Genomic DNA, 27,087 nt, shown 5'->3' on the forward strand with positions numbered 1-27,087 from the left:
ATAATGTGAAAACAATAAATGAACCTGTATATAAAACTAAGGACTAAAGTATTAATTTATTCTCATTCTTATATTTAAACACTAGGTGTAATACTCATTTAAATGTGACTTACCTGCAACTCAGAATAAGTTATTTCTAAATCTTTAATAAACTACAACTTCCTATTTATTTCCTGAAATTTTACTTACCACTACTTAACTATTTTTAACAATGATTAAAAGGCAAAACTATTTGGCATGAAACACAAACCTAAGAAAAGAAAGGAAGTGGTATATTACTATCAGATCCTGGTACGCTTTCTTAGTGGATCTAAAGAAACGTGGGCCGATTAGGTGGCATGTTTTTAGAAAGCTAAGGAACCTATGCATACAATTCTCATTATTTAATCTGGTTTTGAGTCTCATGACAAATTACATATAAGGGGTGCTGTTTGCCCAAATTTAATCCATCTCAGTTTATCACCTCCTAGGATGAGAAATGCTGCAAGAAAAAGGCAGAGTTTTAAAAAAGGACCTTTAATGAAAAATACAAAACATAATAATTGCATCCTTGAAACATGATTTGTATGTTCAGCAAGTCCTAAGAACTTCCTAATGTAAAATAACCCTGTTTGATATATGTGTATTTTTTACTTACACATACAATGAAACAGACCTTATTTTACTTGACAGTAATATTTATGATGCTGACATCCTCATAGGGCTTATCTGTTTTGGGATTGACTTTGACATTGGAGATCCTTTGTACAACTTCCATTCCTTTAGTCACTCGTCCAAACACTGTGTGCTTATTATCAAGCCAAGGCTGCATTGGAGGAGAAATGGAAGATCTTGGTAAACCCAGATTCCTTAGATCACACCCTCTGGGTGAGCAAATTAAAGAGAATTTAAATTTATGGTTCATTTTTAAAATTTAAATAAAAGGATGTAGAGTTAATTTCATTTAGCAGCTTTTAAGAGTGATTTCCATAATTACATGAAAAAATATAAAAGCATAGTATAATGTTTAATTAGATATCTGCATCTTTCAGACTAAAGGGAGCAGAAGATGTTTGCTAAAGCTAAGTTTCTCTGCATGGCTTAATGAATTATGGCTAAGGCTTTAAAAGTTCTCTGCAGGAATCCTACCTGCATAAGTAAGAGGCAGTTTGGAACTGTTTAAGCAGCACGTGCTTTCGTATTAGAGAGATGGGAGCTCAAAGGCCGGCTCTGCTGCCTACTTGACCTGTGGCAAGTTAATCATGTCTCACTGTTCATTTCCTCATCTAGTTTTTAAAACTGGGTATAGTGATACTAGAAGTATTGTGACTATTACATGAGACTTTGTGCCTGATAGTAATTATAAATATTGTTCCTTTATTGCATGGTGCTTAATTCCAAAACATAAAGTGTAATAATTTGTATAATTTTGTGTAACTGCACAGCAAGAGAGCTCAATATTCTTATGCTGTATTTTATCAAATCTACACTGCCATTGATTATGGGCTGCATTAAAATTGAGAATTCATTTGCTCTAATTCCTCCCATTCTAAAGATAAGGAAACAGCCCCAGAAGTGAAATAATTTGTTTTCTGTTGTACAACTAGTATTGGCAAAGTTGACTTAAACTCAAGTGTCCTGAGTTACAGAAGTATTGTTTTACAAAATAAAATCCAATTTGTTTTACACTTTCTCATTTAAATTGTTTTCATTTTTATAACCTGGCAGATATAAATAATGGTAGACAATACTGCAGCTCTCTTCCACTGAATTCATTCTTAGATCATAATCTATGAATCTGTGGCTTATAGACAGTGCTGTTCTACTTACCGTTGGTACTACTGTTATGAAAAACTGAGATCCATTAGTATTCGATCCAGCATTGGCCATGCTGAGTGTATATGGTCTGTCATGTCGTAATGTTGAATGAAACTCATCTTCAAATTCTCCTCCCCATATGCTTTCTCCTCCCATACCAGTTCCTGTTGGATCTCCCGTCTGAATCATGAAGCCCTTAACAGGAAGTACACAAAAAACATATTACACTTGTCCTTTCCTTTTCTATATGCATGCTTTGGAATCTTATGTTTAAGAGTGTTTTATTTATTTATTTTTTTAAAGATTTTATTTATTTATTTGAGAGAGAGAGAAAGAGAGAGGGAGAGAGAGCACATGAGAGGGGGGAGGGTCAGAGGGAGAAGCAGACTTCCCACTGAGCAGGGAGCCCGATGTGGGACTCGATCCCGGGACTCCAAGATCACGACCTGAGCCGAAGGCAGTAGCTTAACCAACTGAGCCACCCAGGTGCCCCTTAAGAGTGTTTTACATTCAGTAAAATCTTAATTTTCTTAACTGTCACTCTATAAACTGATTTTATTAAAACCTCAGTAAGTTATACTTTACTTTAGAAGATGTATTTCCATTGCTTAAACACGACCTTATTTCATTGAAACAAAACTGCAAAGATCTCCTCATTTATAGACATATACTGTCTTTCCCAATAATCTAATTAAAACCAATTAATATTGTAAGGAAGTTTCAGACCCGTATAGTGTGCTAGGTTTTATAGAATTGCCCCACTTTTCTCTCTTCCCTTTCTCTAAACACTCTGGATTGCCTGGTGAGTCATTTCACTAATTCCTTCAGAACCCCCAAAATCTGATTACCTCTCCTGTCATTTCCCCTGCCATTTCTGACCTGCCAGTTACCAAGAACTATATTACTGCCCCATCTATTTTATGGAACACCACTCAACAAAATCCTGGGCCAAGTTCTTTCTGTTCTTCAGGTTTTAATGGTGGTTCTCAAAGATTAAGTGGCATCATGTCTCTTCTAATATTTAAAATCTTACCTTCTAGAACTAGACCTTATCTAGTCACCAGGTACAAGTAACCTTAGCTTTTGGTTTTATCTAAGCATGACCTTTTACTCAGTATCTGACCCTTGCTTTAGCTGCTGACAAAATATTGATGCAGTGTTTCTAAAAAGGTACCATGTTACTATTCCTGTGCTTGATTCTAGATCTGATATTCATGACCATCCTTTTTTTTTTTGGCTTCTATATTCCATTTTTTTTTTTTTTTAGGATGTTATTTATTTGACAAAGAGAAAGAGAGAGAGCGCACAAGCAGGGGGAGTGGCAAGCAGAGAGGGAGGGAGAAGCAGATTCCCCGAGGAGCAGGAAGCCCGATGAGGGGCTTGATCCCTGGACCCTGGGATCATGACCTGAGCCAAAGGCAGACGCTTAACCGACTGAGCCACCCAGGCCCCCTTTCCTATTCCTTTCTAATAAACTGATAATTGTGAGACAGGAAGATTCCTTAGGTGTAAACCTGTGGTTATGCAAAAACACACTATTCCTGAAATAATTTAAATTTTGTATCAACTTGGGGTGCCTGGGTGGCTCAGTCAGTTAAGCGTTTGACTCCTGGTTTCAGCTCAGGTCATGATCTCAGGCTTGTGGGATCAAGCCCTGAGTCAGGCTTTGCACTCAGTGGGGAGTCTGCTTCAAGATTCTCTCCTATCCCTCTCTCCCCTGCTCGTGCTCTCTCTCTCAAATAAATAAATCTTTAAAAAAATTTTTTTGTATAACTTACCTTAATTATACGGTGAAATGTATGTCCATTATAATAACCATTTCTGCTATGAACACAGAAGTTTTCCACTGTCTTAGGGCACCTAGTAAGACACATGTTAAAAATATGAAATCTATTCAGGGCATCTTAAGACAGTTTACTTTGCAGTTGTGCTTCTTAACGGTGTTTTCAGTATCTTCTGAAACTTTCAGGATAGTTTTTTTTCCATAACCTCTTCTAATCTTAGGATAAGCAAGAGTTGAAAGAGCATATAAGCCATAGTATATTCATATTGTTTAGTACATTATGTTTAGATCATGACTGCTTATTATATTTGAGTTTGACAGTATTTAAATTTCAAAGTCATTTAGCAGATTAAAAAATACAACTACAGTACCTTAAGATACATATGTTCACTGAACTTGTATAGTGGGTTCAGTTCCTGGGAAAGGTAATTTTCTTATAAAAACTATGTTATGGTACACTGACACAATTCCTAACCAAGGACTTACTCTCTGAAATGATATCTCCCAAATCTAATCAACCTTAAATGACAATCACACAAAGTATGAAGCTTTCCAAATAATGTTCACTAATCTCATGTGATGATTTAATAAGGTACATTATCATGTAATAGCTCTTAGAGCTGGGAATAGAAGGGAGATACAAGAGAATACTGCACGAAGTACATCAGGAGACAGGCTTAATAGTTGCATGGATTGTGAGTACCTAAAATGAGATGGTCTAGGTGTCTAGAGCTGCCTAGTTCTTTGTTCATTACCAAGGTACGTATAAAACAATCATATCCAAAATAAGTAAGTACTTTTAAGTAAAGGTGTTGTAAAAGATGTCATCTCTTGGATCAAGAATAGCCAGATATTCTACTGTATTTGGCACTGCATGTTCATCTTGCAAACTTTTAAACTGTCCAGAATACACTTCTGCTTTTTTCAATTAAATGGCCTTATGTTTTTTGTTGGAATTTTTAAAACATACAGATAGCACTGGGACTAAATAAGAGGTAGTGGATGTTTAGCAAATGTCAGGAGGAAAAAATTATCCTCCCCTTAAGGATTTGCTTTGAGGATAAAGCCAGTTCTAACAACTGAGTCACAAAATTTAGTTGGGATGTGTAGCTAATGGTAATATATTTGTATATCACTTATAGTTTACATTCAGCACTTTTGTAGCTATATGTTTTGTATTCATAATAATAAACCTATGAAGTATGTGTATAAAATTTTCCCATTTTCTAGAGGAACAGTTACCAGAAAGCTATAGGTAGATGTTCTATCAAACACTTCAATTCTTTAAAATTCCTCAAGTTGAAATAATTTTAAGTTGCACAATTTCTTCAAATAAACACACTTACATTGGTGTTTAAGACAACAGAAATAGTACATACTCAACAGGAAAAAGTTTGATGTGAATGTCTCCCATACTTGTGTGGATAATGGCACTATCTGAAACTCGTTTAGGTCCTTCAGCTTGAGTAGCTGCCATGACTTCTTCTTTAGAAGGTTTCTCATTAAAAACATCTCTGTCAGAATCTGCACTTTTTGTATCTTCCGGTTCTCGTTTGGTAAACTCAAAAGAAAATTAAGAGAGTGAATGAATGAAATTTTCGTCTGGTTAAAATTTATCAACAAGAAAATTTCATTTCTATTTATGGTATTTGAGAAAAGAAAGAATTCACATCAGAATAAATCCTTATTTCAGGAATAACTTCCTATCACAGGATGTGTAATGCAGTTAAATTATTTTTACACTTGTCTAATATGAAAATCCATTTAATGAAGATGTATGATTTCAAATGGGATTTAATTTCTTTTTGGGTACAAATTTAACAAGATGCAGTTTTATTTGAGGTAGCTCTCTGCTTCTGCCAGCTAGTATGTCAAAACCTGTCACCTGTTGCTTACTTTTCACTATTTAGATTTCCTGGGTTTGAATTCCAGCTCTGCTACTTACTAGTTACATGATTTAGGGGAAGTAAATTCATTTTTTCCATTTCTTCATTCATAAATGGGGATAATAATAACTACCTCAAAGAGGTGCCTGCTGTAAAGATTAAATGAAGGGATATAAAATGCTTAGAGAACAGTGTCTAACATGTAGACGGTACTATATACATATTAATAATTGTTATTACAAAAGCAGAACCTGGTGCTAGGTAGGCTGAGGATTCAAAGATGAATCAGAAATGCATCTTGACTTTCCTTCTTTTTTATTGCCTGCAAAGCCCCATCTGTTCTATCTAAACCCTGAAGCTTGGGAGAAAGAATGCAAATTTTGAGTGAAGTTGTAGAAATTTCAGGATACCTCAGGGTATTGGGAAAACTGAAAGAAACCTTTCAGCTGTTAAAACTTTGGACTTCTCTAAGCCTGTTTTTTGTTTTGTTTTTTTTTATTTGATTTTCAGTAAGTAGAAAATTTTTCTCCCAAGAAAGCCCTACCTGATAACCAGTTGAGTTCCAGGAAGTTAAGCCAGTGCCCCAGGCCCTGTCTTGCCTAATGTCATTCCTGATCTACTTGTATAAATTCCAAATAAACAACCAAGTTAGGATGTTGTTGCCTTATCATCTTACTCTCCAGTTTTCAAAGGAATGGTGTGTCTGTTGTATGATTTATTTATTTATTTATTTTTAAAGATTTTATTTATTTATTTGACAGAGAGACACAGTGAGAGAGGGAACACAAGCAGGGGGAGTGGGAGAGGGAGAAGCAGGCTTCCCGCCAACAGGGAGCCCGATGCAGGGCTCGATCCCAGGACCCTGAGATCATGACCTGAGCCGAAGGCAGACGCTTAACGACTGAGCCACCCAGGCGCCCCTGTTGTATTATTTATTTATATGAATTTTTAGCTCACGTATTAAACTACTAAAGTTCAAATTTTGTAAAATTTTACTTTTATTTCATGATACTGGATTTGAAAAAAAGGATCAAAAATTTATACGTATGTACACCATTTTACTGTTGCTTACGAATACGTATGTCTAATAAAATGAAAGATAATTTTATGTTAGCTGTATAAAGATGCACAGAGTGACTTTTTTTTTCCTTCAATGATTATAAGGAACATGTATGATTTAATCAACATAAAAGTAAACTCTAAGGGAAGAAAAAGAAAACATAACTTGTTAAAGTTTTTGATAAAGTGAATGGAACATTAGTATCTTTTTAGTATATACCAAGAATTCCCTATTACGATTAACTTTTACCTTCAAAACAGTTAAATTACAGGTAAAAACAAGAAAAATTCTTTTCCTTGAATATATATTAATTTTTAGCAAAGACTTTGATTATTATAAATAAAATTTTCATCTTAAAGAATGTATCCAGTTTAGGTTAAAAGCTTGGTTGGGATAAGCTGCTATTTCCTACATTTATCAAATGCTGGTAACCTGAATAGCATCATAGCTGTTTACAATATATCAGATGAAAGAATGAGTATACTATAATGAGCCAGACACTTTACCAAACTTTGTGAATAGTGAAGAAAACATAATGTCCTGTATTTGAGAATTTTATATTAAGGAGGAGATGACAGGGTCAGAAATTAAAAAAAAAAAATAGGAAATTATTCCAAAAACTGTGACACACTGCACAAGCAAGCATACCTAATCAGACTTGATGTCAAGAGAAGGCTTCCAAACTGAGACCTAGTGAAAGTAGGGACTGGGGACAGGTGTGTGACTGGCAGAAGGAACAGCCTGTGCAAACGCCTTGAGGTAAACAAGGACATTCAATTATTGCAAATGGGATCAAGTTCAGTACAGTCAGTGTAGCAAATGAACTAAAAATGAAGAAAGACAGGTAGAAGAGCCATCTAATATAGTTGAGGAGCCATTAAAAGATTTTAGGCAGAGAAATAGCAAATGTGGGACTTAGAAAGTCTCTGCAGTGTGAATAGAATGGTAGGGCAGAGGTCTCTACACTTAAGATTTTTTCTGCTTGGCTTAACAGTTAGGACACTGCTACTCTTAGATAGCTTGGTAGTTTGATTCTGAGCCCAATGTTAGTTAACATGCAAAGTACTTGGACTACTGTAGAAAAAAATAATTTCTCAGGAATATACAAAAGAAATGTGCTTAGAGAAGGAAGTGTGCAAGTTCAGGGGAGATAAATTATGTTTCAGAATAAAAGATGAAAAATAATCTTTTGCAGGAGAATTTTAAAACCCCATAGCAAAACTATTATGGATGCAAAAATACTGTAACTGCTTACTTCCTAACATCTTAGACAACACAAACAGTTGTAGAAGCCAGGATGAAAAATTTTCAGAACAGGAGGGAAAACTACAAAATTAAGTCCTAGTTAAATATTCTACAATATTAATGTTTTAAGATAGTATTCTGGTTGTTTAGAAAGTCTGCTACTATTGCCAACATTCTCTTCAGTTGAAGGTACAAGCTAAGAAAATAAAAATCCAACCAAATTGGAAGAATTAAGGTCTATTTCCTAGTATTTCCGCATACCATATAAAATCTGTTCTTTTTGAAAGATGTACAAACTATTGTTGGGTCAGCTTGAATATTCTGAAGAACAGGGTTTTCAGAAGCTTTCATTTCTATAGTAGTTGCAGCACGATGTTTTTTGGCTATTCCCTGGAACAAAGCCAACTGCATCACTCTAATATTTTCTTGCTTGCCTAAGATGCGCACACACCTAGAAAATACAATGTTTTATACAATAAAATTATCAGAATGAACTCCAATTATAAAAACTTCATAGTTAAGAGGTAGGAATCAACTAGCCTTTATCCTTTACCTTTGTATAAAATAACTAGCGAAAGTTTTTAAAAAAGTGCTTCTCATCCCCCTCCCCCAAAAAGCAATGATTTTAAATTGGTAGGTGGCTGGAATTTTCAGGTTAAAAAAAATACAATCATTCAGTCATATAGTTTTAACTTATTCCTATCACTATTATTTTAATCGTTTTATAAGCCTTCAAAGATTCTATACTGCCAAGAACTACAATATAAATTTGTTTACATGTGAAAATGTACAGCACTAGATTTTTTCTCTTTAAAATATACTTTAAGTTCTTTTCATTTACATTCAGTGATAGTATCTGATTGTAGCTATTTTGTACTAAAACCAAATGGACTGTTTGCACAAAAGGCTTTTTGTGGTTTCATGCATTTTAACTTCTGATTTTATGTCTAGCAGGATGTAATGCTGAATTCTGTGGTTAAAATATTTGGCAACATTTAACATGAACCAGGCTAATTTAAATCAATAAGCAAAAGAGAGACTGAAACTTGTTAAAAAAAAAAACAACAAACCAACAATTTGAAACTATGCATATCTTTTTTCCATTTCTTTTACAAACATGAGTGGAAACTTTTTACATAAGATTATAAACAACCAAAAGACCACAGAAAAATCCAGTCAAAACATTTGGTTAAGTTTAGACATTTGGGACCATTCCACTTGTCCTGGAACAAACAAAACTCCCATTGTTTCCCTGACGGAGGAAATGGTCCCCCATAAATGAATGCACTTTTAAAAAACATCAAGCTTACCGGTTTGTTTCTACATTTATAACTTTAATGCCTAGCATTGTTCCATACAGCACGAAGTGTCCAGTTTCATCAAAAACTATGTTAATTAATCTTACTGCATCCACCTTCTCCAACTCACGTTCTACAGCCATTCGTCGGCCAAATTCCATGTCGGGTAGCTGTTGCCTCATCTGCTGCAGTTCAGTAAACATCTAAGAAGCAAACCATTTATTAACAAAAAAGCTACATGATAAAGAGAATGAGAATTTAAATAGAAGCACAGAACACATTAAGAGCCACTGAAAGTTTGTGTACTTATATGTCATCTTAAGGAGGATTCTAAATACTATAAGCAGGAAATAAAAAGACATTAATAAGTTAAATCATAAAAAATAGTATTTATGCTAACTGGTTCTTCTAATTAAACAAAAGTTAATATAACTACTGTTTTCTCTATTGAAACTCTATCTGCTGCCTTTTATAAGCCACAGACTAGTACCTTCCAATAGAAATATAATGGAAACCACATATATAATTTTAAATTTTCTAGTAGCTACTTAAACAAAGTAAAAACAGCTGAAATTATTCTTAATAATGTTTTATTCAACCCAATATTTCCAAAATATAATCATTTAAACTTTAGGGGCGCCTGGGTGGCTCAGTCATTAAGCGTCTGCCTTCGGCTCAGCTCATGGTCCCAGGGTCCTGGGATCGAGCCCCACGTTGGGTTCCCTGCTCAGCAGGAAGCCTGCTTCTCCCTCTCCCACTCCCCCTGCTTGTGTTTCCTCTCTCGCTGTGTCTCTCTCTGTCAAATAAATAAATAAATCTTAAAAAAAAAATAATCATTTAAACTTTAAGCAATATTAAAAAATTGAGATGGAGCACCTGGCTGGCTCAGATGGCAGAAGATGTGACTCTTGATCTCAGGGTTGTAAGTTCAAGCCCCATGATGGATGTAGAGATTACTTAAAAATAAAATCTTAAAAAAAAATTTGAGATATATTATGTTCTATATTTCTTATATTAGGTCTTTGAAATCCTGTATTTTATACTTTCAGTCCATCTAAATTTGGACTAGCTTCAAATCAAGTGCTCAATAGCCACATATGGCTAGTGGCCACTATTATGGACAATGCAACTAGACTATAAGGTCCCTGTACAGGGATCATGGGCCTGACATGATATAACAAGCACTCAATTTTTGTTGAATGAATGAACTCTTATTATTTCACTAATTTATAAAGATTTCATGACATTTTAGAAAATGTTTCAAGTTATTTTTACAGAAAGGACAACACAGATTATCATTAGGTAAATGTGGCTTAGTGTAGATGAATATTTTTGTGAGTGTTCTGTAGTTTTGATATTTGGTTTTCTTTTCTTTAGATATTTAAAACAATTTCAGACAGGGTCACATCACAATTACTATGTATTATCATACTATAAGCTTCCCCCAAAATATGATCTTTCATTCAGTTTTCCAGATATTTAAGGCCTCAAGCAGCAGAATTCAAAAGTAGGTCTCCATTGGAGATGAAAAGAAACCAGGCTTATGTTCAATCTATTTTTTTTCATGCTTGCATTAACTGGAAGTTCTGTTTTTCTAGATATGGAAAGAACAACAATGTAAACAACTCCAAAAACCAAAAGGAGGTATGTGTATTAGGCAACAACAAGAAGCAAAGGTCTTACAGGACAGATAAAAAGCCTGGTCTGTAGGGTTTCTTGTCTCCAGTCTCTGAGACTGATAATTGCTTATTTCTATGCTAGAAATAGCCTAGATGCTGGACTACATTTTTGTATGAGGGACCCTTGATTATTTTGTTACAGATTCATTTTCTTTCTTTCTTTCTTTTTTTTAAGGTTTTACTTATTTATTTGAGAGAGAGTGAGAGCGAGAGAGATCACAGAGGGAGAGGAAGAGGGAGAAGCAAACTTGCCACTGAGCAGGGAGCCCGATGTGGGGCTCGATCCCAGGACCCTAGGATCATGACCTGAGCCAAAGGCAGACGCTTAACTGACTGAGCACCCAGGCACCCCGAGAGGATTCATTTTCAAGACTTAAGATTTGTAGATGGCCCTCTGCCCACATATAAGTATTTCATAAATGTTAGTCCGACCTGATTAAGTACCTTGGTATCTTTTTACATATTCTAGCCTTAATACCAGGGCCTCTGTGATATTCATCTGTGTAGCCATATACAGCATATGCATATCTCATTAACTGTGAGATTCCACACATTTACTACCACTAGCATTCTAACTAAATTACTTGGCATTTGTTTTTGTTTTGTTTTGGTAACCTCTCTCATTCTGAATCTCAACTTCTGTCATAAGCTTTACTACTGACTTCCTCTTACCATCTTGGCCCTTTGAGTTCAACAAATGTTGAAGACAATGATGAAGAAATAGAGTGGGCTGAACAGCTCAGAGTATTCATGTTAAGAGATTTATATCCAGAGACTGTGTTTTTAAATGTTTCTTTTCCTAAGGAATCTTCAAGGAGCTGCAAGCTGGTAAAGAGTCTTTAAGTTATATTTAAACTAATATTTAGTTACCATCTACCTAAAGAAGAAAACATCGCAAAGGAAGTTTTTCTCCTTTTCTTAAAAGTATAGTGGAAAGCTATTCTCCTCCACCAAGAAAATGAATCATGAGGAAGATCTGACTAGCAAACAGATCTTCCTTTTTGTCTGGATTCATACTACTTCAGGCTGATAATCCACCCAACTTATTGCTACTTGCCACCAAACAGGAGTGTCACTAATAAGAATAACACAATTTAAGACCTTAATGCAGGGAATCTAATATAAACTGGTCACTACCAAGACTGTAGAATTGACATTGTCATACAATAAACATTACTGCTACAAAGGTTCAACCCACAGACTCTTAGAGGATTCAACATACCATTAGCAGTTAGAGAACACTTCAGGGAAACAGGTAGTGAAACCCAAATTTCCACAAAAAACAGTTAACTTTGCATGGATAGAAACTCTTATTCTACAACTACATGCTTTAACAAATTCTTGTTAGCAGTTATTATGTGTCAGGTATTGTTCTTAGTGCTGGAGATACAAATATGAACCAAAACAGATAAGGGACCATAGATCGCATAGAGTTTAATCTATGAGGGGTTGATATGTATTAATCAAAAATAAGACCATGCCAAATGCTCTACAGGAAAATAAACAGAGTGATATTAAGTCACATAAAAAAAAAAAGTTGTTCCAGGGGCTCCTGGCTCAGTTGGTTAAGCATCCAACTCTTCGTTTTGGCTCAGGTTGTAAACTCATGGGTGTTGTGATCAAGCCCTGAGTCAGGCTTCACGCTGAGCAAGGGCAGAGTCTGCTTGAAGATTCTCTCCCTCTGACCCCCACTCAGGCTTGCGGGTGTGCTTACTCTCTCTTGTGTTCTCTTAAAGTAAATAAATCTTAAAATAAAAAGTTGTCCTAGATTAGATGAACAGTGAATTCCCACAGGAAGTGACCCTTTAAATAAGATTTGAAGGATAAGTTCAACCGGTAATGGAAAGAATGGGGGAGGGGTGACTCCAGGTAGCAGGAACAGCATATGCAAAGGCCCTGTGGTGGGAGACATGGTCAAGAAACTGAAAGAAGGCCTAAATGGCTAGAGTAAGAGGCAGGGAGAAAGGTGATTTATAGTAGGGTAGAGTGGTTGGCAAAGGCCACAACAAGGCAGGCCATGAATTTGGTCTTGATCCTAAGAACAGGAAGTCACAAAAAGGTTCAAAGAATGACACGATCAGATATATACTTTAAAAAAATTGCTCTGGGTGCAGCGTGGATAACAGAGTAGGAGGAATCCAGGACATAAGGCAGTAGGCCATGAGATAGTCTAGGCAAAAGATCATGAGCTACAGTATGGACAGATGTGCTGAAAGGAAATGAACAAATTTAAAGCATATTTAGAAAGTAAAATTGACAGGATTCATGATGAATTTAAAAAAGAGGGGTAAGGAAAAAGAGTTAAGAAGTTAAGGATGATTCAGGTTTCTTTGGCTTGTGCAAGCAAATGGATATTGGTACCATTCATGAAGACAGCAAAACAAAACAAAACCAAACCAAAAAAAACCCCCAAAAAACAAAACAAAGGATAGCACCAGCTCTGTTTGCAATAGAAAGCTGGAAAAATCAATTTGGGAGTTGTCATACGAACAGACAGGAGTGAACAGAGTTAAGAAAAGGCTAAGAAAAAAGTCTAGATTGAGTTTTGAGGAGCTTAAGAGGATGAAACAAACAAAACTAAACTAAAAACACAGCCATATAAATATAATTGGCTCAAAAGGTATCACATCACAAACCTAGGGAAGAGAGTTCTGAAGAACACTGAAAGACAGCAGACAGTTGAATAATATCTTCAATGTGCTAAGAGAAAATAACCATCCATGTAAACATCTACATCCAGAAAAAATATCTTTTAAGAAATAGCACAAAATAAAGACATTCAGAAAAGGAAATAGTCATTAAATTTATATTGCACTTACACTTAGTGATTCATCAAAGACTCTCATGAGTTTTCCAGTTAAAAATCTGAAAATTCTAACTTTTCTATCAGAACCAATAGTAGCTATTTTCTTCCCATCAGGTGAAAAACATATGCTTGTTGGATAAGCCTTGCACTTGGCAAATTCATATAAATCTGTGTCAGTTTTATATTCCCAGTTCACATTTTTGGGGAACTTATATTCATGAGGAGGCCCAGTCCAGTATTCAATCATCCCAGATTTATCAGAAGACACTACTGCTTTGTAAACTGCATTCAGCCGTATCTGAGTAAGAGGTGATGTATGGAGTTTGTCAAAAATATGAAGTGGCTGGTTATCTCCTCGACCATCATAAATGAAAATTTTTCCTGTGCTCTTCTCAGAAGCAGCAACTGAAGATATGGCGTCCCCTGGGCAATAGATCCACTCACACTGTCCAGGAAAATAGCTAAAATATTTAAGAATTGAGGGAAAAAAGAAATCAATACAAATAAGCATCCTTATCCACCCTCACCACCAAAAAAATGTCCTGGCCAATGATTTAGTTAGTTTTGGATTCCTTGCTCAAAGTAGCAGAGAGATAGAAAATGGGAAGGAACAACTAAAAAAAGTTACCGATTTTTCTCTTTCTGACCTCATTAACATAATGGTAATAACTTCTGAGGATTTATCAGACCACAGGGAGAATTGCATATAGCAGATCATTTACTTCTCTTGGGTAGATAAGAAAACCAGATCAGACCTGAACCTTAAAATATTCCAAGGCATTGCCTTTTGGATTTCTGTCTATGTCTCAGTCTATGCATAACTTACTTTTAAATAGTTTAGCATGTAACAGTATACTTGATAAATCCATCCTTGAAATGTTTAAAATTAAAATATTTTAGTTATGACCGTGATCAAAAGAAAAACATTTTGATATCACATTCTCATTATTAGTAACTTGATCTTAAAACTATAAAGTTTGAACATGCTACCTGATGAACAAAATGTAAAAGAACTGGGACAAATTTAATCAATACACCAAACGTACACACTCAAATGAGTGTTGTCTCCTTCTAGGCAGTCAGTTTGAGACGTTACACAGTTATTCCAATGTTGGTGCTGATGCTCAAAACTTTTTTGGAACTTCTCAAAAGTTTTTTAGAATTTCTACCAAAAGTTAAAAAAAATACTCTTTCAATATCCTCAAAGATGGCAAAGGTTCAACATTTATCAAAAGATTTAATTTTTAAAAACAGCTAGTGTGGGTAAACAAAGCAGGGGAATAGGACAGATAACCAAAAGATATTGCTATTTCTAGTCAAAAATAAGTTCTGACCATAAGTAATGAGACTGATTTCCTTTAGTGGCTCATAAACTGGTTTTGAAGGAAATTCCAAAAGAAATCCTATTAGGTAATGAACTGTTGTTCTCCTCCCCCCACCATTCATATGTTGCAGTTAACCAAGGTGATCGTATCTGGAGATAATTAGGAGGTAATTAAGGTTGAATGGGGTCATAAATGTGGGGCCCTAATCCCATAGGCCTGTGGCCTGAGAAGGGAAAGCAAGACACCATTCCTCCCTACATCCTGTCCCCAAAGAGAGTCCTCACCACAAATTAAACCCTGCTGGAACCTTGATCTTACACTTTCCAGGCTCCAGAACTCTGAGAAAATAAAATTTTATTGTTTAAGCCACTTAGCCTATGGTCTTTTGTAATGGCAGTCTGAGCTAAGACAAGTCCTAAAACTTTTTGACAATGCTATGATTTTAAAGCTGACATTCATTTAGATATATATAAATTCAGTATGGTATCTAAAGAAAGACATGCTTAAAACAAAGTATTCATCTCATTCCTGTACAGTCTAACCACATAGTTGGGGTATCAATATACTTCAAAGTTTAAAATCACCAACAAATCACCTCAATTCCAAAATGTATATAAGCCTTATAAGACACAATACATATGACTGAAATAAACACAGCAAGGGAGTTAATTCTAAGCACCAGTATATTAGACATGATGGATCCTTGTTAATTAAGTAATGTTAAATGGATACAATGAATCCTTGTTATGATGCTGTTTAAAAACTTCTGTGATTAATGACAAAACCACAGCAGAAGCCTCCAAAGAGATCATAACAAGGATTCATTTCTAATTTTCCTAAGCAAAATTCAAAGGCACATTTTTTAATGGAATGGCAATATATTCTGTTTAGAAATATCTACAAAATGGTAAAGTTTAGTTTAAAAATTATTTTGCTAAGTTAAAAAATATATACTTTAAAAAAAGACTCACCCAAGCTTCAGCATATTGATCATGTCAAAGTTCACTACATCAAACACCTTCATTGCTTTATCATCACCCACAGAACAGAACAATGCTCCCTCAGAGCTAACTGCAATACTCTCAATAACTCCTATTTAAATAAATCAAATTAAAACACTCTAGTAAATACCAATGAAACAAATATACATGATTCAAAGAAAAAAAGCATTTTAAGAGAAACTTTAACCAATACAATTTAAGAGAGCTACACAAACACATCCAAACACAAAGTGAAATTCTTACCCAGATGACTACGAAAATGTTTAACAAATTCAATTCCCTCTTCTATTTTTTTCCAGAACTTAACATGTCCATCATGACTGGCAGTAATAATAAAGTCTGTCCTGCATATATAAAATTGTAAAAGTTACTTTGTAAAACAGATGAATTACTTAGTACCCCCAAAGCAATCATTCATGAGACTTTTTGACTTTCAAAGTAGGTTTTTTAAAAAATATCTTCCTTTATGAAGACCACTATATGACATATAAAAAAATATCTTCCTTTATGAAGACCACTATTGCAAATTTTGTAGTTCTTTTCTGGATATCATAATAGTTGCTGTGGTACTAATTTTAATCCCCAAAACTAGGATCAGAATTGAGCTAGCACTTGACATTAAAAAAAAGAAATTTCACCAGTAATCACTAGACCTGGGCGCCTGGGTGGCTCAGCTGGTTAAGCAACTGCCTTCGGCTCAGGTCATGATCCTGGAATCCCAGAATCGAGTCCCGCATCGGGCTCCCTGCTCAGCAGGGAGTCTGCTTCTCCCTCTGACCCTCCCCCCTCTCATACTCTCTCTCTTTCATTCTCTATCTCTCAAATAAATAAAATCTTTAAAAAAGAAAAAAAAAGTAATCACTAGACCTTAGGGCCCATTAATGCTAAGATCATCCTATAGGCAGTGTTTTCACAAGGAAAATTATACTAGTTTTCAGAAGTTGATAAATCATTAAATCTCAATATATCCCTTCTCTATATAGCAAAGTTCAATACATTTGTTTTGTATCCTATCCAAGGTGTTTGGTTAAGTATCTGAAAGATTTTATACAGAATAGTCTCCCTTGTAAGGTATATAAAAATAGAAACCATTTATTGAAATCCAGAATATGCCAGGTACTTTACACATCTTACCTTGAATGCATTTCTTATATGATATAGGAAAGAGTATGTAGGCCTTTATTTAACTTAAACTATTAAAGAACCTATGACATTAAACAGAAATCCACAGTATCCTAAAGTTACTTCTACAAATCCTCCTCAAAACTGAAGCATTTTTATAAAACACATTTTTCAGAAAGAAATTAAAAAGATGTGATAGACTTACTTGGTGCATACCACATGGGTGATGACATCTCTATGCATATAACTGCGTTCATACATAGATGCACTGGGGAGGTTTTCAAGATAGACTCTTTCAAATTCCAAAACTGAGGGGAAAAAAAGGAAAGAAAAATGTGTTTTTAACTGGAACTATTTACTATTTTGTACTTAAGATTTTCTAAGTTCTACTTTGTACATTCTTCTAGATTTTCTTAAATTTCTCTCAATTCACAGGTCATGAAAAGAAATTTAGTGTGTTATATCACTTGTTACTTCTATTATTTCATAGTAGTGAATACTGCCATCATTTAGTCATGACAGGTTCTCAGGTATTATATAGAGGCTTGACTGTCCCCAGAACTTAAGAACTGAGTGATTCTGGCTTAATATGAAGGTTCCATTACGAAACAGAAACCTTAAAAAAGTTTCATGAAATTATCACAACCATCTTTCCAAACATGTAGAGTCAATTATTAGTTCTAATTTAAAGTAACAAGAGGACAGTAGCCACTTAGAAGATGTCTGTTTATCCTTAAGGCACTAATCCTCTTTGAAGTCACTGATACTGGGATTAGAGCAGGTAAACATGTTAAAATACTAAATAGATTTTTAGAGCTGAAAAAATCCTGGAGTTCTCAACTTTTTCCAGGGACAAAACATTTTTAAGAGTGTTAATCTGAGGAAATACTGATTTCATTACAAGAGCTATGAACAATTTTACCAGCAAAAATTGACATATGCATATCTAGTAAAATAATCCAATGATGGCCAAACAGGACTATAAAAAGTTGCTACATTAAATATGAGATGGTTCATAGTTTTTCCTAACTATAATGTATAGCAGACTCAAACTTGTGCCCAATGAACTCCTTTCTCCTTCATTTTTAGTAACAGAACCCCCATTTTTATATGGGCATATTGACATCATTAAGAGGACCTTTCTCACCTTCTCCAGAGTTAGGTGTTACCGTATGTCAATGAGCAGTGTTGTGTGACAATGAAGAAGTCTCCTTAAAAAGTGTTCCCTTCTTCCCTTCCTCAGTCCTACAACTTGGAACTGGGATAACAGCACTGTTATTCTAATAACAGCACTGGGACAAAGATGAGGGCCATACCCTAGTGATGTTAGGGTAGAATGCTGGGAAGAGCCTAGGTCACTTTGGAGCCTCTATACCAATCCTAGACTGTTTACTTTGGGACTCCTTTTACACATGAAAGAAGTATACCTCTGTCTTTTTTAATGTTATTGATTTTTTGGGTCTTTATGTAATTGGCAGCTTAATATAATCCTATCTGATACACATTCCTTTTGCTGTTTGTTAGTTTACTTGTTGAGCAGATATTTACTGAAAACAAAATAGGTTACAAGGCCCATGGACATGAAGAACACATAACTCCTGTCTTTGAGAAACCATGAGTTTAATTAAAGGTAGTGTCATATAATAATTTATAATGTCTTTCCGAAAATGAATACAAATATCCAGTGTCCAAAGAACATGTTCTATTTCTAGAAATATATTATCAAACTCCTGTCTTTTTATTTTTTTTAAAGATTTTAGTTTTAAGTAATCTGTACACCCAATGTGGGATTTGTATTTACAATCCTGAGATCAAGAGTCACATGTTCTACCGATTGAGCCAGCCAGGTGCCCCAAACTCCTGTCTTTTTAGATAAAATCTTCAATGATATTTTTCTAATGTTTCATACATGTTTTTTTAAATTTCAATTTTTTCTTCAAACCGAATACTATTGATTGGCTTAAATACAATGAGCATCTACTTAAGGGCAAACATTTTCTTTCTTTCTTTTTCTTTTTTTTTTTTAAAGATTTTATTTATTTATTTGACAGAGAGAGAGAGTACAAGCAGGGGGAACAGCAGGGAGAGGGAGAAGCAGGCTCCCGCTGAGGAGACAGCCCAACATGGGGCTTGATCCCAGACCCTTGGATCATGACCTGAGCATAAGGCAAGACGCTCAACGAGCCATCCAGGCGCCCCTAGGGCAAACATTTTCACACCTAATTATTTCTGTCCCTGTCAATTAAGTTTTATAAGATCTTTGTCTCTTAACACTAATATCAGCACTTTGATTTTTTTTATTTTTCCATAGAAAGGACATATAAAAATATTCTAATGCAACAATTAGAGCATTAACTTTGCCATATTCATTCACTCAATAAATACTAAGTGAACACTTGCTATGTGCAAAGCACTGTAGCAAGCACTGAAGCAAAGTGGGAATGGACTTTGCTTTTATAAGTTTACAGTCTAAGCAGTGGAGAGGAACATTATCAATCACATGAATAAATACACAATTTTAAAATGTAGCAAGTGCAATGAAGAAGAAATGCTGTGGAAACATTTAACAGAAAGACCTAACAGTAAAAAAGATAATGTACTTTAAAAGTGTCAACGTACAGTGTTCAAAAAATTGGCTTCTTCAAAATTTGGATACATAAAATTTGAAGGTTACCTGTAAATTCAGCTGTTAAATATTACCTCAGAGTTATGATCAATGTTCTTCAGAAACCTGACCCAAACTGGAGAAGTCACAGGCTTTACAGAGGAGGTGATGGCTGAAGGTGAATGCTAAAGTTGAGCAAGTTAGCCAAGTGAAAATGGTTGAGGGAAATCATTTCAGGTATACACCATAACATCCTGGTAGGCATTCAAATAAGAAAAAAAGCAGGCCCCATTCTCAAGTGTCTTAATATGGCAGGAGTACAGAGTAAGGAAGACAGACAAAGTTAGAATAGAGAAGCAGTGGATAAGTTTTGGTGAGGTAAAGAGAGATCATGTCATGAAGAGCCTTGTAGGCCATTTGGGGAGTCTGGACTTTGTTTTGAAAATAATGCGAAATCACTGAAGAGTGTGAAGCAGAGAGAGTGATAAGGGTAAGATTTGAACTTTCAGAAAAATCGTATTTTAATCGTCTTACACGTTTAAGAAAGACATTTTACAGAACAACTTTTAAAATAAGAAAATTTAACCTCTTTCCCCACCCTTTTATTTGATAAAACCTGGTCACTATTCCACGAAAGTAGGAAAATACTTCAGGCCTTTGTATCTCCTGCGTGTGGTTTGAAAACCACAGATCGCCGGTTTTAGATGAAAAATTTGTGATCCAGGAAACTTATGTAACTTTCCTAGGTGAAAAAGGGCGCCTGGGTGGCTCAGTCGTTAAGCATCTGCCTTCGCCTCCGGTCAAGATCCCAGGATCCTGGGATCGAGTCCCATATCGGGCTCATTGCTCCGCGGGAAGCCTGCTTCTCACTCTCCCACTCCCCCCTGCTTGTGTTCCCTCTCTGGCTATGTCTCTCTCTGTCAAATAAATAAATAAAATATTTAAACAAACAAACAAAAAAAGTCATTACTGTAAGAGTCAGGATTATAATCATCTTTACCTACTCTTTACGATTCTAAATAGGCACCGCTCTCTCGCCCCCTCCCCGCGCACCCCAACAAACTAACAGCATTCCTGAACTAAGAGCCTTCAAGAAAACCGGACTCTGTTTCACATCTGCTAAACGGAGATAGAAATTCCAACCTCATATGCCTGCTGTAGGGATTAAATGAGAGGCGCCTAGCACATAGCAAGTAGTGGCATAAATTAGCTTTAGCATCTATTAGACCACATTACTATAACACATCCGTGATTAACATTGTTAGATATTATCAAAAAGACGCTGTACCCAGCCCAAGTCACTATTTCGGGGAAACGTGCAAGTATAGAATGGCCAGCAATCAGAAGATCCTCTGTTCTGAGGGCACAAAACCCCGCAATCACACACCATCTGTTTTTGGGGTCTGGTTTGAAATCTCCCAGTCGGGGGACGCAGATTTCAACTCGCCCTGTGCCTATCTCTGTAGCTACCTTTCCTCTTCTTGGCCAATGTTGCCTCTACAGGTAAAGGCCCAACCCAGCGCTCTTCATTTTCCTCTTCGTTCTCTTGGGCCACCGCCACTACCACTGTCAGCTCCCTTTCGCTGAGTTCTGTTTTTTCCGGTTCCTCCTGGTCCCTGCGCCTTCTCCTTCTCAGCTGTGAATCGCTACCACCTTCCGACGCCATATTGTCCGAATTGTCACAAAAGACGCGACACACACACAGCTCTGCTACCAATCTTAAAAGCGGCGCAGCTTGCCCGTCAGCGGCCAAGCGAGTTTCGGGATTGGCTGGGGTGGGTAGGAGCAGATCCAATCAGCAAGCAGCGCGCGCAAACGTCCTAGGCCAGGAAGCCTTGTTTACGCCCGGCCGAGAAGACCTGAAGTCCGTGGCACTGTGGTGGTAAGAGATAGGCAAGGGAGAGCGCCTTCACGGTTGAAAACTTGCCGCTGGGCCTGGCAGGTCCCAGGATGTGAAACTGCAGCCCCGATGGTGGGACCCTTACCTCACGGGAATTGTTTACCGGACGTCCAGCCAGTCGTTGTGACCGGCTCTTCTCCCGCTCTAGAAACGCCCCGGGTTAGGAGAGATGGCGCGAGGGGCCGGGAATTGAGGGAACTGGTTAATTTGCGGGCCTCCCTTCAAGCTCTCCAAACTGACTTCTTGCTTGAAGAAGGGGGGCGGCGGGGGCGGAGAGAATTATGTACTGTATTCTTTCAAGAAAGTAAGGTAGAGAAAAAATGTTATTAAAATCATAAAGAAGAGAAATACATTTTCAGTACTGTATGTGTATTTACTGGAAAAAAAATCCTTGTATAAGTGGACCTGCGCAGTTCAGTACTATGTTGTTCAAAGGCCAACTCTATTAGTTTCGGGTGGACATCATAATGATTGGCTATTTTTATATATTTCAAAATGATCATCACAGTAAGTCTAGTTAACATCTGTCACCATGCATACAGAATTTTTTTCTCTGTGATGCGAGCTTTTAAGATCTGTCTTAGAAACTTCCAAATACAGTATTATTAACTACAGTCACTATGCTGTGCATTTCATCCCCATGACTTACTGTTTTATAACCGCCAAGTTTGTACTTTCTGGCCCCCTTCACCCATTTTGCCCTCTCCCACTCTGCCTTTGGTAACTACCAATCTGTTCTCTGTATCTATGAGTTTGGTTCTCTTTCTTTTTTTTTTTTTTGTTCCTCAAGATTCCACATCACACATAAGTGGGATCATATGGTAATTGTCTTACTCGGTCTGACTTATTTCATTTAGCATAATGCCCTTGAGGGCCATCCTTGTTATTGCAAATGGCAAGAGTTCATTCTTTTTTATAGCTCTGTGTGTGTGTGTGTGTGCTTATACATGGCCACATTTCCTTTATCCTTTCATTTGTCTATGAATACTTAGGTTGTTTCCATATCTTGGCTATTGCAAAATAATGCTGCAATGAACATGGTGGGTGCATATATCTTTGAATTAGTGTTTTCATTTGCTTCAGATAAATACCCAGAAGAGGAGTTGCTGGATCATATGATGGTTCTGTTTTTAATTTTTTGAGGAACCTCCAAAATACTTTTCACGGTGGCAGCGTAAATTTACATTCCCACCAATAGTGCACAAGGGCGCCCTTTTCTCCATATCCTCATCAAAATTTGTTATTTCTTGGCTTTTTGAAAATAACCATTCTAACAGGTATGAGGTGATATCTCATTGTGGTTTTGATTTGCATTTACCTGATGATTAGTGACGTTGAGCATCTTTGCATGGTGTCTGTTGGCCATCTTTCTTCTTTGGAAAAATGTCTATTCAGATCCTCTGCCCATTTTTTAATTTTTAATTTTTTAATTTTTTTTTGCTCTTTAGTTGTATGAGTTCTAATATACTTTGAATATTAACCCTTTATTAGATATGATTTTCAAGTATTTTCTCCCCTTCCATTTTCATTTTGTTGATGGTTTCTTTTGCTGTGCAGAAACTTTTTAGTTTGCTGAATTCACACTTGTTTATATTTTCTTTTGTTGCCTTAGCTTTTGGTGTCAAACCCCCTCTCCCCCACCTGCCAAGTATCCTCAAGGAGATTACTGCCTGTATTTCTTTCAGGAGTTTTGTGGTTTCAGGTCTTACATTAAAGTCTTTAATCTATTCTGAGTTAGTATTGTGTAAGGTGTTAGATTATGGTCCTGTTTGAATCTTTTGCATGTGGCTATCCAGTTTTCCCAACACCATTTATTGAAGACACTATTCTTTCCCCATTGTTTATTACTGGCTCCTTTGTTGTAAATTGACCATATATGTGTGGGGTTTATTTCTGGACTCTAGTCTGTTCCATTGATCTTAAGAGTTATATGGATACTTTCTATTAGTTTATTTCATGTATATTAGTCTTTTTCCAATAATAGTATGAGTTTCTTTAATTTGGTTTTAGCTCTTTAAGTTTGTATAGCATAGTATCCCTAAATATAGCAATGTTCTTCAATAAGTGAGTGGGAATTGGAATACTAACAGAGATCCTCAAGAGGATGACTTACTCTCTTTTCAGAAAGGTACATTTAAGGATACAAAATGTGGGAAAGGGATAAAGTTAAACTCTTACATGTTTTAATTTATTTGTATTCTCATGCTACATTGAGTTGCCATTTCAGCTAGTTTGTTGAACATCTATCCACACACATGCACACACACAATTTCACATTTTTTTCACATACTCATAATGTATTTTACTGATTAGTATCTACAAAGTGGGGAAAGATCAATTTGCACTTAATTTTTAAGTTAAGGTATATTTAAAACAAATATGTATATAAAATTTGACTCTTGCTTGAAAATATTCTAAAATTGTTAATGATTGTAGCTTTGTGAACTTAACTATATCTTTTATGTATAGCAAGGAAGATGTTCTGTGTAAACATTTTTGGATATGACATAAGTAATTTAACTAGTCTTACTAGTTGACTTCAGATAGTTAATAGTAATGTTAATAGCTAATAATGATATAGTTCTTTATATGCTAGGGACAGTTCTAAGAGCTTTATACATATTAACTCGTTTAACTGTCGTAACTTTATGGGGTAAGTAATATTATCTTCATTTTACAGATAAGGAAACTGAGGCACAGACAGTTTAAGTGACTTGCCCAAGGTCACACAGCTTGTAAGTATTGAAGCCAGGATTTAAACCTAGACAGTCCGATTGTAGAGTTCACACAAAGTTTTTTGGATAATGCTGTAGTAAGCATACCCATGTAGACTAAAGCAAATATATCTATCTATAGGATTATTCCTAGGAATAGAATTTCTGGGTCAGAAGATAACTGTATTTAAAGTTTTGATGGTTTCTTATTATCCTCCAAAGTGATTGGTTTACCAACAGTGCACACCTCTTGTTCAACACTATTCTCAATATTGTTTCTTTTTTTTTTTTTTTTATGTATTCAATATTTAATTCAAACAATGAAAATCAGCTAGACAGATAGATCTACACGTACATTCTCAATATTGTTTCTTATGAAATTTTTCACTATTGCTAGTCTGGATGAAAAATAACACTTGTTTATTTTGCTATATATATATTTTTTGCTATATATATGTGTATATATATATATATATTTTAAGATATATTTATTTGAGAAAAAGAGAGTGCATGTGAGTCAGGGAGGGGCAGAGGGAGAGGAAGAGAGAGCAGATTCTGCTCTCATCATGGAGCCTGACATGGGGTCAGTCTCATGACCCTGAGATCAGGACCTGAGCCAAAACCAAGAGTCAGCTGCTTAACTGACTTAACTGACTGACTGCTTAACTGACACCACCCAGGTGCCCTTAATTTGCATTTTTATGACTTCTGAGTAAGTTTAAGAATGCATTTTTCTATATTGAAAAGATATTTCTCATTTTTTTAATTCCCCATTTGTGTCCTTTGCCCATTTCTATTGGAATGTTTTTGTTGTTTAGCTTTTTATTGCAAAGTAAAATATAGATACCAAAACCTGCATAAAATAAATGTAAATTTTTTTTTTTTTTAAAGATTTTATTTATTCATTTGAGAGAGACAGAGATAGTGACAGAGAGCACGAGTGGGGAGGAGAGGGAGAAGCAGGCTCCCCACTGATCAGGGAGCCTGTCATGGGGCCCGATCCCAGGACCCCAGGATCACGACCTGAGCCGAAGGCAGACACCCAACCGACTGAGCCACCCAGGTGCCCCAATAAATAAATTATTATAAGGTGAATGCCTTTATCACCATGGAGATCAAGAAATAAAACTTTGATAATCACCTCAAAAGTCACTTATTTGGCCCATACCAATCACAGTTCTCTCTTCTGCCTTCTCTCTCCTTCCCTCCAAAAGTAGTAGATGTCCTGATTTTTATGGTGATAACTTTTTGAGTTTAGGTGGTTTTTTTTTTTTTTAATGGTTGTTAGATTTTCTTTTCTTATTAATTTGTAGGCATTCATTATCCATTAAAAAAATTAAGTCTTGGGTGCCATATATATCACAAATATTTTCTTTAAATTTTGGGTTTTACATTTTAGCTTTTTTTTTTTTTTTTTTTTTTTGGTTGAGCAATTTGGATCTCTTACTCAGTGCCATGAGGGAAAATACACACAGTGTGGCGTCTAGTAATGAGGTGTTAGATTAAATTTTAACTTTTTTTTTTTTTAAAGATCTTATTTATTTGACAGAGGGACACAGCGAGAGAGGGAACACAAGCAGGGGGAGTGGGAGAGGGAGAAGCAGGCTTCCCGCTGAGCAGGGAACCCGATGTGGGGCTTGATCCCAGGACTCTGGGATCATGACCTGAGCCGAAGGCAAACACTTAACGACTGAGCCACCCAGGCGCCCTCTATGATATATTTTTTTTAAAGTCATTATTATGAGAGAAATATGACAGTAAAAACAATCCTTGGACTTTTTTTTTTAAAGATTTTATTTATTTGACAGAGAGAGACACAGCGAGAGAGGGAATACAAGCAGGGGGAGTGGGAGAGGGAGAAGCAGGCTTCCCACCAAGCAGGAAGCCTGATGCGGGCTCGATCCCAGGACCCTGGGATCATGACCTGAGCCGAAGGCAGACACTTAATGACTGAGCCACCCAGGCGCCCCTAAATTTTAACTTTTTAATGATATCTTTGTCCATGTAGAATTTTAAAAAATTTTATAGAAATTTTACTTAGTTTTGTTAGAAATGCTTTCCCAATCCAAGCAAAAAAATTGTCTCCATGTTTTCTTCATGTTCTATTTTATCATTTCTGTTTTTGGATTTTTTGAGGAATGCAGGGATGGTGTTAAGATTGAGGTATATATCTAGGCTTATTCACCCCCCCCCAAATACTATGCAGTTAGTTAAAAAGAATGAGTAAGTTCTATAGAAGACCAAATTATACATGGGAAAAAAAAGCAATATAGTATATGAAATATCCTCCACTTTGGATTGTTCTTATATCCCTTTAATTTTCATTGCCGTGGGGGTACCTGGGTGGCTTAGTCAGTTAAGCATCTGCCTTTGGCTCAGGTCATGATCCCAGGGTCCTGGGATTGAGCCCCTCATTAGGCGGGAGCTTGCTTCTCCCTCTCCCCACCACTTGCTCATGCTCGCTCGCTCTCTCTGTCAAATAGATAAAATTTTTAAAAAATTTGCATTGCCATCTCTGTTATATATCATAGGTCCATAAATGTGTTCCATTGTTCAGTTTGCCTATCCATGTGCTAATTCCACACTATAAAAATTTGTATAGTTTTATAATAAGTTTAAAATCTGGTAAGGCAAATCTTCTCATCTTCTTCATGATGGTCTTGGCTGTTTTTGGCCCCTTGCCTTACCATAAACTTTAGAATTTGCTTGTCACGTGCCCCAAATACAAACAAAAACTTTGATTAAGATTTAATAGATCAACTTGGGGGAATTAACATCTTCACAGTATTGAGTCCTTCAGTCTGTGAACATGATGTATCTCCCTAAGTTTCTTTAAAACCTCTCTATTGATAAGTTTGATTAAACA

At 36.0% G+C, this 27,087-nt stretch overlaps 2 protein-coding genes across 3 annotated transcripts in view; one reads left to right on the plus strand and one right to left on the minus strand.

Moving 5' to 3' along the window:
• Window positions 1–500: 500 nt before the first annotated feature.
• On the minus strand, window positions 501–21,274 carry PPWD1 (peptidylprolyl isomerase domain and WD repeat containing 1). 2 transcript variants are annotated; one of them, XM_032404336.1, is made up of 11 exons: window positions 21,078–21,274; window positions 17,208–17,310; window positions 16,124–16,224; window positions 15,851–15,971; window positions 13,568–14,015; window positions 9,082–9,272; window positions 8,033–8,222; window positions 4,960–5,141; window positions 3,576–3,657; window positions 1,810–1,992; window positions 501–805 (listed from the first exon to the last, which is right to left on the minus strand). In XM_032404336.1, exons 1-11 carry the CDS (start codon window positions 21,271–21,273, stop codon window positions 662–664), a joined length of 1,941 nt encoding a protein of 646 aa, XP_032260227.1. In that variant the 5' UTR covers window position 21,274; the 3' UTR covers window positions 501–661. The 2 variants fall into 2 exon arrangements, with proteins under 2 accessions (XP_032260227.1, XP_032260228.1); XM_032404337.1 differs by lacking the exon at window positions 21,078–21,274 and having other exon boundaries at window positions 15,851–15,873; window positions 16,199–16,224; window positions 17,208–17,259.
• Window positions 21,275–21,407: 133 nt separating this feature from the next.
• Window positions 21,408–27,087, plus strand: part of CENPK (centromere protein K) — a 65,276-nt gene continuing 59,596 nt past the window's right edge. The window contains exons 1-2 of the mRNA XM_032404339.1: window positions 21,408–21,489; window positions 24,188–24,242. The gene's annotated coding sequence lies outside the window, so the exon portion shown is untranslated. The remainder of the gene's footprint in view (window positions 21,490–24,187; window positions 24,243–27,087) is intronic.

The sequence above is a fragment of the Phoca vitulina genome, unplaced genomic scaffold (genome assembly GCF_004348235.1).
Source record: "Phoca vitulina isolate PV1807 unplaced genomic scaffold, GSC_HSeal_1.0 scaffold6, whole genome shotgun sequence".
NCBI lineage: Eukaryota > Metazoa > Chordata > Mammalia > Carnivora > Phocidae > Phoca > Phoca vitulina.

What these genes read in the sequence shown, in the direction of transcription:
- PPWD1 (XM_032404336.1), bottom strand. Translation starts at nt 21,273, where the DNA reads ATGGCGTCGGAAGGTGGTAGCGATTCACAGCTGAGAAGGAGAAGGCGC. An exon ending in ATTGGCCAAGAAGAGGAAAG is followed by an intron (nt 17,311 to 21,077) that starts GTAGCTACAGAG and finishes TTTTCCCCTCAG; the next exon opens with TTTTGGAATTTGAAAGAGTC. An exon ending in ATCAATATGCTGAAGCTTGG is followed by an intron (nt 14,016 to 15,850) that starts GTGAGTCTTTTT and finishes TAAATATTTTAG; the next exon opens with CTATTTTCCTGGACAGTGTG.